The 14,544-nt window shown below is 54.0% G+C and overlaps 1 protein-coding gene across 7 annotated transcripts in view; it reads right to left on the bottom strand.

Annotated features, from left to right (window-relative positions):
• Kif21b (kinesin family member 21B) overlaps window positions 1–14,544 on the bottom strand; it is a 46,487-nt gene that overhangs the window by 15,004 nt on the left and 16,939 nt on the right. For 4 of the 7 annotated variants that reach the window (XR_009228770.1, XR_009228772.1, XM_046464443.2 and 1 more), the window contains exons 7-22: window positions 14,101–14,216; window positions 13,377–13,572; window positions 12,052–12,241; window positions 11,216–11,279; window positions 10,890–11,108; window positions 10,393–10,474; window positions 9,891–10,008; window positions 8,900–9,091; window positions 7,239–7,438; window positions 3,952–4,059; window positions 3,339–3,407; window positions 2,700–2,932; window positions 2,374–2,521; window positions 1,950–2,144; window positions 1,751–1,852; window positions 154–319 (exon numbers count right to left, since the gene is read on the bottom strand). Coding sequence is in view for 3 of the 7 variants with exons in the window: in XM_046464443.2 (XP_046320399.1) it covers window positions 154–319; window positions 1,751–1,852; window positions 1,950–2,144; window positions 2,374–2,521; window positions 2,700–2,932; window positions 3,339–3,407; window positions 3,952–4,059; window positions 7,239–7,438; window positions 8,900–9,091; window positions 9,891–10,008; window positions 10,393–10,474; window positions 10,890–11,108; window positions 11,216–11,279; window positions 12,052–12,241; window positions 13,377–13,572; window positions 14,101–14,216 (2,398 nt within the window). In the remaining 4 variants the exon portion in view is untranslated. Of the gene's footprint in view, window positions 1–153; window positions 320–1,750; window positions 1,853–1,949; window positions 2,145–2,373; window positions 2,522–2,699; window positions 2,933–3,338; window positions 3,408–3,951; window positions 4,060–7,238; window positions 7,439–8,899; window positions 9,092–9,890; window positions 10,009–10,392; window positions 10,478–10,889; window positions 11,109–11,215; window positions 11,280–12,051; window positions 12,242–13,376; window positions 13,573–14,100; window positions 14,217–14,544 lie in introns of all 7 variants that reach the window. The other 3 variants (XR_009228768.1, XR_009228771.1, XM_046464438.2) reach the window with 1 other exon arrangement.

Genomic DNA, 14,544 nt, shown 5'->3' with positions numbered 1-14,544 from the left:
GAGTGGAGAGACCCCATCAGTGTGGGGAAGGAGGGGAAAGGAGGGATGGCCTCCCTCCCTCCTACATCTGTACTGCGGGGATAAGACAAGGGCTTCTAGGGTAATTCTGAGGAAGCAGGGGCCTCCCCAGGGGTAAAGCCCACCTATACGCACCCTGCTGTACATTGTAGATGAGGGCCTGCAGTTCGGGGTGCGCCTCGGCCTTCTCACGCAGGGCATCCAGGAGCAGGTGGTTCTGGGAGGAGCCTGCCATGTCTGTCTGCTTCAGCCGTCCCTCCAGCAGCCGGATCTGGGCCTCCTTCTGTGCCACTTGCAGCCCCTGAGGGCAGGAAGCAAGGCCTGGAATTAGCCTTCCTGGCTTTGGGGGTATGCCCCAACCCTTAGCACCCATGGGCACAGCTTGGTGGAGGTCACCTTAGGATACACCCTGATATGAGCTAACTTGTGTCCCCCCAAACTCACAGGTAGAAGTCCCCCTCATTACTTCAGAATATGTTTGGAGACAAGGCCTTTAAAGAGGTAAATAGGGTAATATGAGAACATATGGGTGGGCCCTAATCCAAAGGGACTGGTCTCCTTTTAAAAAGAGATTAGGGGAGCTAGGTGCAGTGGGGTATGCTTGTAATCTCAGCTACTCAGTAGGCTGAGGCAGGAGGATTGCAAATTCAAGACCAGCTTAGACAATTCAGTGAGACCCTGAATTTATCAAAATAAAAAATAAAAAGGGCTGGGGATGGGCTGGGGTTGTGGCTCAGTGGTAGAGCACTTGCCTAGCATGTGTGAGGCACTGGGTTCGATTTTCAGCACCACATATCAATAAATGAATAAAATAAAGGTTCATCAATATCTAAAAAAAAATTTAAAAATGAAAAGAAAAAAGTCTGGGGATGCATCTCAGTGGTAGAGCACCCCTGGGTTCAGTCCCCAGTAGAAAATGTGCGCGTGCGCGCACACACACAGAATGATTGCAGATATAAACAGGGAAGACTGAAAACACAGGGAGAAGACTGCTATCTATAATCACAGAGAAGAGGCTTCACTTTGACTTTGAACCTCCTAGCCTACAAAACTGGAAGACAATAAATCACTGTTGCTTAAGCCTCCCAGTTTGTGGCACTTTGTTACGGCAGCCCTAGCACACTCAAGCAGTCCCCTGGACACAAAGCAGAGCTGAAAGGAGTCACTGGGGATAGGGTGAGGAGTCACAGAGGGCAAACTCTCCCGCCCTCTTCTGAGTCATACTGCATGCACACCAGGTGGTGTCTGTTCCCAAGATTCAAGTCCCAAGAGGGAAGAGAAGAGAGAAGCCCAGAAACCCCAAGGGATGCCTAATGTTCTGGGATAAACCCTGCTGGGCAGAATATGGTCTATCTGTCTCCTGCTTCTCCACCCCAATGTACACACACTTCTCCCTCTACCTCCAACACACTCAAGCCCAGCCTTGCTGTGGATGGGCCTGGGCCAGACACCCAGGGTCACCTTTAATTGGGGCCCTGCTGCGTGCCAGGTGCCATGCCAGGCCCTATACAGGCATTGTCTTGTTAAAGGCATGAAACAAGCTACAAGCCTGGTATTGTCATCACCCCAGTTTTATAGCTGCAGAATCCTAGGCTGGGAGGCCAGGAGGCTTGCCTTGGCCTGTGAGTGACGCAAACGAGGAGGAGTCAGGCCTGTGGGCTGCACTACTAGGTTATGTCACGGTGGCGCCTGTGCCGGCCGGGACCCCTGAACAGGTCAGCGGCAGGCTCACCTTGTCAATGGACGCCTTGAGGAAGTTGTCCAGCAGGAGGCGGGCTTCGGCCAGGGAGCAGGAGCTGATGACCACCGAGGTATCCGTGGAGTCCAGCTCCTCCTGGGACCAGGAGACAGAGACCCCCATCAGCTGAGGCTGCCCCTGCCCACCCATCTCTCCCACCTCTTCCCCCAGCCAATCCCATCCCTATAGCTACCTTGGTCTCCTCCAGCTGCATGATGGTGGCCTGGCAGTCGGTGATGCTGTCGTTGATGTAGTCGATGTTGGCCGCCAGCACCTCAATCTCTTCGGCCAACTCCTGCAGCCCCTTCTCCTCCTCCGGGCTCTCGGCCTGCAGCCGCTCACGTTTCCTCCGCAGTGCCTCCTGCAGGAGGAACAGCTCCTCCCTTTTCTGGGGGGATGATGATGGGGGACCATCAGGGTCTCAGGGGTCTGCCCTGTCCTGCCCACAGCTCCCACCCCAGATCTCCAGCCCGTGAGGGGCCCCAGCACCTCTGGATTCCAGAGCAGGCACCAGGAGCAGAGAGAGAGGGCTGGGAAAGGTCTGAGGAGCCAGAGACGTCAGGGTGACAGAGGATAAGTGCAGAGTGGGAAGGGTGGGAGGCGGGAGGCAGGCCCACCTTGATGAGCCTCTCCATGTCAGCTTCCAGGTTGACAATGGTCATTCTCTGCATGACAATATCAATGATCCTCCGTTCCAGGGACTGCCACTTGAGTCTTGCAGCCTTACTGAAGCTCTGGCTGGCCCCCTTCTTCTGGAACTTCTTTCTGGGAGGCAGAGGCAACAGGGGATTGGGTGTGACTCCTCTTAACCTCCGCAGCTCCACTGAACCCCCATCAGGAGCTGACAAGCCCTGGGACTAGAGCACTGGCCTCATTCTGATCCTACCCCCCATATTTCCACCTCTGGGCCCACACAGGCCAAGGCACCACCAGTCCACCTCACCTGGCCGGGCGGGTACCATTGACGGTGTTGGCAGGATGGTCACCCAGGAAGTGGTTGATCTTGCGGTTCCACTGGCGCACAATGCTGGAGACAGAGCGGGCCCCCGACTCGGCCTCAGATGAGGTGGTGCTGGCTGACACCTCAGCCCCCGAGTCCAGCATGGGTGGCTTCAGCCCTGCGCGCCCTGCCACCCGCTCCGACATGGGCTTGGCCAGGCGCCTCAATGCAGAAACCTGGAGGCAAGAAAGGGGGGCCCAGTGAGCAGGGTGAACTAGAGCTACACAGCTTGGGGGGTAGGGACCACCCTGTGTTAGCCCAGGGTCACAGAAGGGCCAAGAGGTCTGTCTGATGCGAAATGAACATAAGATCTGCCACCATTTTCCCTTTCTTTCTTAAGCGATCGGCTCAAGTATTTGGGGACAGAGCCTGCAGCCTGCCCTCTAGACTTAGCCCTCCCATTGAGAAAGCGCTGCTCCCGGGCCTGGCAATTCTGCCTGATGATTGTGTTTGCTGAATGGAGCAGGGAGACCCAGGGCCACAGGCAGCCTAGCCCCCCTCTTTCTCCCCCCAAAGGAGAGCAACACGAAGGCCAGGCATCAAGGACAGGACCTTGTGCTGGGACAGTCCAAGAGCACCTACCTCCTGGGTTTTCCTCCTCAGGACCATTTCCTGCTGCCGCTTCTGGGATTCCAAGGCCCGGATTTGAAACTGTGGGTCAGAGAGGAGGGGCAGGGTCCACACTCAGACACAGAGACCCTTTCTGCCCAGACTGGGCTGGGGATGAGCTGGCCAGATCTGCAGCCAGAAGCCTGGACTTTTCTCACGTTGGGTGAATCTCATGCAGCAAAAATGTTGATAAAATGGTCCCCAGAGTAGAGTTCCCTTTGCTGGAGGTTGAACTAAAGACACTTTGGCCTCATCTCCCACTCTGGGGGAGGCATCTGGGATTAGGGAGCTCAGCCTTGCTGGACTTCTCTGTTGGGTCTGAAGCTGCATGTTTCTGGTTTGCTGGTGACCCTGAGCAAGTTCCTGACCCTCTCTGGGGCTCAAGCCTTCCCTTGGAATATGTGGGGCCAGGCTAGGGGCCCATGGTGGTCCCGCCCTTCTGACAGGCTGTGTTCTACTTCAAGCATGACGGTTACGGCTTAGGGCAGCAGGAATTGGAGCCTGCTTGACCGGGAGGGGTGGCCAGGTGCACAGGGAAGCTGGGAGTTGAGGCCGAAGTCTCCTGGAGTCTTCCAGGGTCTCTCACCTCCTGCCGTCGCTGCTCCTTCTTGAGCTGAGCGATCTCCCGGTTCCTCTTGGTCTCCACCAGCCGGCGGCGCTGCTGCTCCTCCCGCATCTGCTTCATCAGGGCCACCTGGCTCAGGCAGGGCAGAGGCAGTGGTGAAGGTGGGGCTTGGAAAGGGGTGGCCCACGTGCTCCAAGGAGTGGCTGGCTCCGAGGATGTTTAATAGAGGTGACAGCCTGTCACACAGCACCAGCTCAGTGTTCAAGGGTCTGGGGCGAGGGGTCCGCCCCCTAAACCCTCCATGGAGGTTGGTACGATCCGGGCAACCTGCTAGAAGGAGTGGCCTTATAGCCAGCCTCGCAGTGCAGGGACTCCCAATCTGCAAGGTGCAACTTGTCCCCTGCCCAAAGCTACCATCCTGGGTCTGACCATTCTAGGTCAGCCGAGGTTGCTGGAGGCAGGTAATCCTCTCTCCATCTGACAGCCTGAGCTGTGAAGGTCGGGGCTGGATCCCAGGGTCAGGCTCATAATGACAGCAATAAAATTCACCATGATTTACTAAGAACCAGCATTACCATTCCTGTTCAATAAATAAGGAAATGAGCATCTGGGAGATGAGTGACAAATCCAGATGGTCTTCCTACAGCCCCAGGCAGGGCACCACAACAGTTCAGAACAAGGATAGGGACTGGTATAGAGTGCCTGGAACCCAGAGTTCTCCAACTTCTAGCCAAAGGCAAAGAAGCACCATTAGTATGGCTGGAGATGACCCAATGTGTTGGGAGGCCACTGTCCTGAGGCCTCATCATCTGCCTCAGAGTGCATCATCTGCCTCCCCTTCCTGGGGCCCTAACACAGGAATGCAATGAGCACAGTACTTCCCACAGCTTCTAGGTAGTGGTGGCAGGAGAATCACCATGGTGGTTGGTCCTGGCTCTGCCACAGAGGCCTCAGACATCACAGGAAAGTCACCAACCTGTCCTGCCTGAGGACAGGTAGGACAGGAAAAGGGATAGAAAGGAAGGAGAAAGATTCCAAGGCAGCCAGCACTATCAGGGTTGGCTTCTCCCTGGCAGGGAAGGCTCTGAAGGGGTGTCTATGGAGCAGAGGTGGGCTTGTAATTATGGGGTCTTTGGGGTCTAGAATGAGTGTTCTTCCAAAGGACTGAGATTGGGAAGACCAAGTCAAAGCCTCAGCTAACAATGGTTCTGAAAACTCTAGCACACTGCGAGCTGAGGCTCCTGGGGAGGAAACATGTCTTCCTGGATGAAGGTCCATCCACCACATCGCATGCGTGGTGGAGCCCCACGGTGGCCACACCAAAGTGATGGTCTCAGAATGGGTGAGTGCATTCCAGGTACACAACAGCACCGAAAGGGGCCTCAGTTCCTGGGAGAGCCTTGCTCTTAAGTCCTAAAGTACATGGCAGTGTGTCCTCTCCTAGGGGACCCTGCAGCTGCAGGTCCTACCCTATGCAGTCCTGTGACTTGCTGGGGCCTGCAGCTGGAAGGTGGTGGGAAGGGTCTAAGCCACTGGCTCTTATGGCATCTGGTCAGAATCCTTGCTGCTGCTTTTTCTGTCCTTCCAACAGAAAACCTAGGCCCCTGGGCTGTAGGGGTACCCCTGGGATGATTCTAGGCCAATCTTTTCCACTTCTATCCCTGGGCTCATAGAAGCACAGGCAGGTGGGCAGAGCTGGGCCTCAGCAATTCCGAGACTGAAACACACATATATGTATGAGGATCCTTCTATCTTTCAAACATGCCCTGGGCATCAGTTATTTTTCCAGACTTCAGAGCCCTAAGAGAATGTTCCTTCCTCATGAGACTCTCGAGAATCAGGCCCAGCTGAAATGGGAGCTTGCCGGGAGAGGCTGGGCCTGAAGGGGAATGAGCCAGGGACCCCCAGGGACACAGAATGGGGATGAAGAGAAAAGCACCCAGAACTGCTCTGGAGTTGCTACTGAAGGCCAGGTCACGGGGGGTGGGTGGGGAGTAGGGTGGGGTGCCACTCCACCTGGGGATGTCAAAGCCCACCCAGCCCTCCCTCTGCACCACCAGAGGGCGCCCAGGACTGGGGGAATCTGTGGGCACTTCAATGTCATTTGCATCTTGTCCACAGGGTGGATGCACAGAAGTAGAAGAGGAGAGTAGGGTCCCTGGGGACCAGCCCAGGTCAAAAAGGTCTAAGCACAGCAAGGCAGGGCCTTCTCTAATCTGGTCTGGTCAGGCTGATGGAGCTCCTGGACCTGTGGCCTAGGCTTGGGGACAAAGCCTGCGCAGGGAAGGTGGCTGATCTATGACAACAACCTTTTCTAAGAATCTATTCCAGCTATCCCTGCATTCATGGCCGCTTGCCTCTGCATAGTGGTCAGCACTAATGAGTCAGTGGTGAGGACAGTTACTGGTGGCTCCTAGAAATGTAGACACCTGTCCTATTGGTCCCTCGCACTGGAGAACACCCCTTTCCTGTGTATCTGCTCCCCAGGCCAGCTGTTGGGGTTGCCATCAGTAGTGCCAGGATTTACTAGGGATCCAGCCTAGGGCTGTGGAGAGCGAGGGGACACCAGAGCCTGAGGGTCAGGGCAGGAAGGTTCAGAGGGGGGGACATAAAGGGACCATGGATCTTTGATCTCCAGGCAGGAGCCAGACAGACTTGGAGGAATAAGACTTGAGCCCCAAACCAGGACCTCAGGGAAAGACCCCAGGCCCCAGAGACTCTGAGCCATAGCAAAGTGGGAGGAGGTATTGTGCCACCTGAACACACACCAGCTAGTGAGGCTGAGGACTCCCAGCATCCCAGCACCGACTCCTTGTAGCTGGAATGGCCTTCTCTGAGCCTCAATTCCCCATAGAGTGGGAGTAATAATAGGGTCACTTCATAAGGTTCTCCTAAGGGCCACACAGGGCATGCATATATGACTAGCGAAGGGCCTGGACCCAGAAAGCCTGCCAGCAACATAATTATCACTGGGATTCAAGGCAAAGGTTACACCAAATAAGTCTTGTACATGCCCTGTGCAGGCAGGAATAACTGCAGTGCTGCTACCCACTGAAAGGGGGCAGCACTGAGCAGGGCGCCTGGGTGTGTCCCCCCCAAGCACTGCGCCATCCAGGTTGCTGCATCCTGAACGAAGCAATTAGCTAAGAGGACAATGTGCGTGGCCAGGACTGGGTTAAACCAGGTAGTGATAAGTGTTGGGGGGAAAAATCCGCACTTGACAGCATCGATTATTTTTAACATGGAAAGTAGATTTGAAGGTGTGGCACCGTCCCATCTAGGCCTATTCCTAATACCCTTGGCCCTACCTTGGCCTTCTTCATCTCGGCCACCTCAGCCTGAAGCTTCTTCAGCTCCCTCTCATAGCGCGATTGGTTCTTGAGCAGCCGGGCGTGCTCCTTCTGCGCAGCCTGCAGTTTCTGCAGGTCTCGGTTCATCTCCCGCAGTCTCTTCTCATAATCCGCCTTGATCTTGTTGGCCTTCTCCTCTGTGTAGCACTCCATGGTGCCTGAGAGCAGCAAGAGGCAGCCCTCAGCTCTGTGTGTTCCCTCTGAAGGTGGGCTCATTAACAGGGGAGGCAGGATGCTTGGGTTCTAGTCTCACTGAGAGACGTCGGGCACGAGGTCTCGAAACAAGGGAATGGGGCTACGGATGCCCAAGGCCCCTTCCTGCTCTGACATTCTGTTGGAATGTGAGATCTCATCTTGAGACCTGAGGCCCTGATCCCTAGCTTCCCATGAGGGTGCTGCAGTCCACTCATGTGTGCTTGCTTCTGACCCATGATAACTGTGAGAGTAAAGGAGATGGGACTAAGGGGAAGGGGAAGAATCAGCAAGAGAAGTTAGTGACATGAGCTAGAGCAGAAGGACTAAATTGGTTCCCTTCCCTAGGTGCTCCCTCCTGAACTACCAACAGACATCTCAAACTAAACAGGTACAAAACCAAGTCCCAGTTTCCACCTCTCACTCCAGCTCAGAGGCGTCCTTGGTTCCCCTCTCCCTCATGTCCCCAACTCCAAGCACTGACAAAGCCTTTGGCTCGACCTTCAAAACATATCCAGAATCTGCCCATGTCTCACCACCTCCTGTCTGACTTTTCTGAATCTTTATAACAATTTTCTAAATGGTCTCCTGCCACCATTTTTGTTCTCCTACACAACAGCCACAGTGATGTTTTAAAAATACTTTTAAATTTCACATCATGTGCTTCTCTCAAAACTCAACACTGCCTCATCTGCAGAGAAGAAGGCAACTTCCTTCCCATGATGGGCCATGACCTGCTCAGGACTTTGGCTCTGTTGCAAGGCTCTTAGCATCGGTCATTCTGCTGTAGCACTACCTCATCTCCTTCCTGCCTCTGCTCAGTCACCTTCCCAGGTAGTCTCCCATGACCAACCTAGTTCCAAGTGTCCCCCATCTTCCTTCCTTGCTGTATATTTTAAAATAGCCCTGATGACCATCTGCCATTCTAGAGATCACACTTATTTTGTTCACGTCTATCTCTCTCAGCTAGAGTGTGCATTCCATAAGAGCAGGGGTTTTGCTCACGTCAACATCTCTAGAATCTAGGATAATGTCTGCTCCATAAGACGCATCCAGCAAAGACTTGCTGAATAAGACAAAGGAATGAATACATGAATAATAAACTGAACTGGGAGAAGAAGAGTGTAAGGAGACAGAAGTCAGAAGGTGGCTTATAGACAGGTGCCAGGAACTAAATGCCGGAGAAAAGGCCAGGAAGTGTCCTGTTCACCTGCCTAGGTACATGAAGAAATAAAAAGGATTAAAAGATCCTAATATGTGAGATGTTAGTTTTAAAAAGGTGAATTTAAAACATGGCAGAGGACCTGGGTGTGACATAAAACTTTCAACTGTGGCCCAAAGAAGCCAGCTGCTATGGGGTGTGCTTTTGACAGGGGAGGGGCTCAGGGGAAAGCAGGGGTTGGCGAGGTGGGGAGTTCCGGCCTCACTGAGGTTCTGTAGCACACGGTCCCGCTCTAGCTGGGTGTCTCGGATCTTGTTCTGCAGCAGGATCAGCTTCTCCTCGTACTGGTGCTTGAGTGTCTGCAGGCGCCGCTGGCTGTTCTCCAGCTCATCAATCAGCTTCTGCTTGATCTCGATCTCACATGTCAGGTCGGCCAGGTCCGCCTGGAAGTTCACCTCTGCAGGGTCGGTGCAGAGCCAGGCTCAGACTGGCAACAGGGTAAGGGCCAGGTGGGGAGCACTCACCAGTCTAGGGAGGGGGTGTTTCCTCATGTCAGCCATGACCAGAGGAAGGTGAAATGGTAAATCCAAGGTGGGCACAGTGCTGCCAAATATGGTAACACATTTAAAGAGCAGCCCCCAAAGGCACGCCTGGCCTCAAAATCTGGGAGCGGGTCTAGACATCCTTCCCACTGCTGTCGGCTCCAGAGGCCAACATCCACCTGTCACAGATTCATGGGACCCTGCTTGGGTAGAGGAGGGTAAAATGATTGAATGCACCTTGCAGAGCCATGGGCCAGAAATGGCAGCAAGACAGAGCTAAAGGGCAGGTGTCCCCACTTAGAGGAATGGGCTTTGACACTAGCCAGGCTTACATTCAATGCACTGCTCTGCCTGGACCAAACTGGGGAGAGTATGGACCTCTCTGAGCATGCTCCGTGGTGATGCAGGGAAAATAGCACCTATGCATGGGGTAGCAGTGAGGACTGGAAGAAGCCAGCACGTGAAATGCTGAGCTAATCACAGTGGCTGGCACATGATAAGCGCTCAGTATTTGCATCATTATCATTACGATTCTTGTTCTTGAATTCACAGCTGGGAGTTTTGAGCCTTGGATAACAACTATCTCAGAGAACTCAAGCAGGCCGATCCCACCCCAGGGGCATCTGAACATTCTCTGGGCCCATTGCTGACAGGAAGCCCGACCCTGGGCACTGGCCACAGGTGTCTCGTGTCCCCCAGCCCGGGCCCCCGCACCCTTCTCCTCGGGGTCTGAGTCTGAGTCCACCAGGCTCTCCTCGCTGCCCGAGTCCTCGTCTTCATCCTCACGCCCTTCCTCCTCCTCACAGCCACTCTCGTCTCGATCTTCCTCCTCCTGGGCACCAGGCACAATTAGGTTTCTGTGCCTGGCCTCCAGGAGGGGAGCCCAGAAGCAGAGGCCAGGCCAGATCCAATACCTCAGCTGTGTCAGGAGGGCTGGGGTCGGCCACACCCTCCCTCGGGAAGACTACCCCCTCTCCCAGTAGCCTGGGCACAGCCTCTCTGGAGGAGCCTCCATCCAGCCTCCTCTGGGATGAGGAGGAGGCCTGAGTGATGCAGGTCACCATGGCAACCAGCCAGAGCTAATAGGAAGTGCAAGGATCGATGAAGGCACTCACCCCACTCCACCCTATAGGAAGGTGCTGATGGGGACCCCCAACCCCAGCAGGGACACAGGAGTAAACATGTGACCAGGAGGGGTGGGGGTGGGGGTCCTCACCTCCTCAGCCTCATTCTCGTCTGTCTCCTCACTGTTTTCCTGTTGGAGTTTTGCCCTCTTTTTGAAGGCTTCCTTCTCTGGACTGCTTGTGGAGTGAAGGGGAGCCCAGATTAGGGGGACTAACCCTGGCTTGAGCATACAGGCGAGGAGGGTGGAGGGTGGGATAAGGAAAGCTTCCAGCCAGGAAGCACAGGGGTAGGGCTGACTTCCTGCTCTCCTAAAAACCCAGTTGCTCTTTTTTGTCCTGCCCAGAATTAGCCTTGTGGGTTGCGGGGGAAGTACAGCATTGGAGGTGGTGATGGCGGGGTCTCTACCCAAAGGGCAGAGCAAATTTGCTCCATGATTTCCTACACAATAATGGGGGAGCTCCTGGGGATGGGGTGTAGTGGGGCAATGGTGGTCCCTCCTGAACACAGGTGGGTCCATGTTCTTCTGGAAGGGTCCATTTGCAATTTCCCACCTCGGGGCTCTCAGGGAGGAGGCAGCCCTTTGCTTACCTCTTCCTCCGCTGCCTGACCTCCTTCTTCTTCAGTCGCTCCAGGTCCTGCTTGGCCCTGCGGATCACCTCAGAAGCATCCTCCATGGAGCTGGCTGGGCTGGCCCCAAAGGCCGGACCTGCTGGGGATGCTCCCAGGGAATAGGGGCTCCGAGCCGATGCCCTTGACAGGCTGCGGCGGAGGGACTCATTCATGGCCTCACTCTCCAGGAGCTTTGTCCTGCATGGAAAGAGCAAGGGGGTGGGGCCAGGTGAGATGTCGTCATCACCCCGATCTTGGTCTGGCCAAGACCTCCTGCCTGCTCACACCTTCAGGGGCTCACTCACCGCAGCTCCTCAATTTCCCGGATATAGTTCTGGATCAGAGCACCGATGGCCTCGTTGCCATCACCTGGAGGGCGGAAGGCAGAAGGAGCATGCAATAAAGAAGATGAGTGTCAGAAAGGACCTTCCCCTCTAAGACCAGTGACCTTGTATCTGTGCTTCCAATAGGGAGTGCACATGGACCTTCTCCATAAAGGAATCTCTAGCCAGGAAATATCTGTACACATGCACAGATAGGAAGCACTGTTGTAAGAGGCAGAAAGTGGAAACCAGCTAAATGCCCGTCAGAAGAGGGCTGTTTGTTATCAATAATTCATCATCACCTACAGAAAACCACGTAGTAGTTTAAAAAAAAAATTAGGCTGGTTTTAATATAGAGATTTATAAAACAAAATGCTAAATGAAAAGGGGAAGTCATAAGAATAATATAAATGATCTCCAATATAGAAGTATATATTCATATACACAAGAATATATTTAAACATATTTATACTTGAAACAGATGTACTGAGAAAGGTGTGGGAAAATATGTACTAAGTTGCTCCAGAAGGTTCCCTTCAGAGAAGCAGAAAGGACATGGTGGAATCTCAGAGGGGTTGGTGAGGGCACTTTAACCTCTAGCTTCATATACTGATGCAACACTTGCCTGTTTAAGAAGGATGTGTACATGTATTACTTTATTGTACAGAATTGTTTTAAAATTGGTTAAAAAGTGTGTGAATGGATCGACCTGTGCACTGGCTGGCTGGCCTGCTCTGCCTAACATTCTGGGGTGGGAGTGGGGAAAGGAGGGTTGAGCATATTGGTGCTCCAACTGGCCCTGGTGCACCCTGACTTACCAGCCTTGGCCAGAAGCAGGTTGGCCTCCTGGCTCATGAGATGGGTGACACGGCTGTTGATGGCATCGATGGCTTCCTGCATGGCCTTCACCCGCAGCCGCAGTGCCCCGTTCTCCTTCTGCAGCATGGCATTCTCCCGGAACAGGTCACTGTAGCCCTCGGCTCCATCCTCCCCAATCACCCGCTTGCCCTGGGAAAGGGCGCAGGCAGGGAGCAGTCAGGTACCAAAACTCACAGGGAAGTGGTAACAATGCTCTTCTCTCTGCCAGGTCACCTGGCCTTTTGTAGGACATGGCAAAACTGCAGGGTCCCCTACCCCTGGTTTCCTAAAATACAGCTCCTGTCTCCCAATGCTCAAAACCCCCAAATATCCAAATTCTAGAACCAGCCATTCAAGGCCTCCCACTGTCTTAGCTTGACCTACCTTTCTGCCACTCATGTTTCTACCTCCACAAATGCTACTCCAAGGGACAAAACCCTACTGGGGCCAGGCAGTTGTCATAACTGAGGGACTCAATTTGGGTGTAAGGTAACAGGGAGTTGTGGAGACTGGAGCTAAAACTCAGAGACTTGATCTAAAAGAGGCAGCCACCATGCATTCCAGCGAACTTTGAGCCATATGTAGTTAGAACTTGAAACTTTTCCAGAAAAGCTAAAACTCCCTGATTTTCAGAAAGGTTGATGACTAAGCAGTCTTTTAAAACATGTGCAAGTCAAACCAAAATCCATTCATATGCCAGATTCAGGCCATGGGCCACCAGTTGGTGACTTCAAGCACAGTTATTGTAGTTATATGGAATTACACACTTCCTTCAAAGCACCATTTTCTTTACTTTTGCTCCCTACCTAGAATGCCTACCTGCTTCCTCTTTGTCCTCCAATATCTATATCAAAGCCCTCCTCTATGGGGACTTCCCTGACTACCCAGCAAGCAAGACCAACTTTCTCTCCTGTCCCCCTGCAGCACAGTGGGTGACTGTGGTCTCCATGGTCAACTTATCTATCGAAGCACAGCATTCTCATCTGTTCCAACACAGCATGTTCAGTGCACATAAAAACACCCTGGACAGTGTCTTCCCTGGGCAGGATATCTATGCAAGGACTTTGCATTCTAAAGCCTAGAGGGCTCGGGCTGCTGAAATCACCTGGGTAAGTTCCTAACACTGAGCCCCAGGCCTGGCACACAGCAATGCTCAGGAGGCACAAGGAGTGGATGGGCAGGTGACGGGGAGGTGGCAAGCATGCTGAGGAATCACAGGGCAGGTGCAGAGCCGGGCACTGGGTTCAGCAGGAGTGCTGGGCAGAGCCCGGGAGAGCCTGCTCACCGCCTTATACTCCATCAACTCCATCTGCAGGCGAGCGATCTCAGCCCGCAGTGCGCTGATCTGCTGGCTCGTCTTGTCCTGGTTCACCACCACCTTGTTCTTGATGTTGCGGGCCCGGTTGGCGTATTTGAGTGTGTTGAGTGTCTCCATGAAGTCCCGATCTGAGGGGCTCACGCAGGCAATCATGATGGTCTGGCTGAGGGTGCAGTCAGGCCAGGGTGAGAGTGAGGGGTGCGGAAGCTCTGCCCCCACCTGACGCCCCACTACTTTAATGCCTGAAGGACCTGGGCATTTGGAAGGGCAGGAGCTGGGATGCGGGTCTCTGGACCACCTGGCCGAGAGTTTCCCCTGCCGGAGGGTAACCCAGTGAAGGGAGCTAGCCAGGTGGGAAAGGTGGTGGTGCCTAATTGCCAGAGTCCTCTGATTAGTGATAAGGATGTGCCATAGCCCCTGCATTTTTCTAGCATTTTCTGTCTGTTCTTTCTTTTGGGCTGAATGACTTCCCTGAGGAATATCTCTCTCTGTTGTGCAGATGAGGAAACTGAGTCTGAGCATAACTGGCCAAAGGTCATGGAGCACTTCGAGGTCCCTGCCTAATCTTTAGCCTCAGATGGGAAGGCCTCTTCCTCCACAGGGCCATCATGCATCCAACCTTCACCTGGGTGTTCTCCAAAAACCTCCTTGCCTCCCCAACCCCTTCTCAGGGATGTTGGTCATCAGATACCTGTTGCCCCCCAGAGAGTCCTGGAGGAGCCGAGTGAGCTTGGAGTCCCTGTAGGGCACGTGCACCACCTTCTTGCTCTGGTCCCCCAGGGCGCTGATCACATTGCCCAAGGCCAGCTGCAGGAGACAGACCCTGTGCTCAGGAGTCACTCAGGGAAGGAGGGGCAGGCACAACACAGTCCCAAGCCGTCTGTACCAGCCTTGCTGGCCCTAACAGCCCTCAGACCCCTGGATGGGTTTATAGGCAGATGTGCTAGATTGGTGAAATATGGGCGTTGGGGCAGGGGTGAGGCCTGAGAGTGGGCAGAGCCCCGGGAGGCCCCAAGACCTAGAAATAGTAGCTAGTTGTGCCCTGCCCAACAGCTGGCGAGAAGCCCCAGGAAGTCTGTGCAGCCTTGGAGTCACAGAGCCTTAGGAGGGTCTGAGCCAGAGCTGAGCTAGCTGC

The sequence above is a fragment of the Marmota monax genome, unplaced genomic scaffold (assembly GCF_021218885.2).
Source record: "Marmota monax isolate L192 unplaced genomic scaffold, Marmota_monax_Labrador192_F-V1.1 WCK01_AAM20220418_F8-fsc00099, whole genome shotgun sequence".
In the NCBI taxonomy this organism is placed as follows: Eukaryota; Metazoa; Chordata; class Mammalia; order Rodentia; family Sciuridae; genus Marmota; species Marmota monax.
This window is presented reverse-complemented; position numbering and strand designations above follow the sequence as displayed.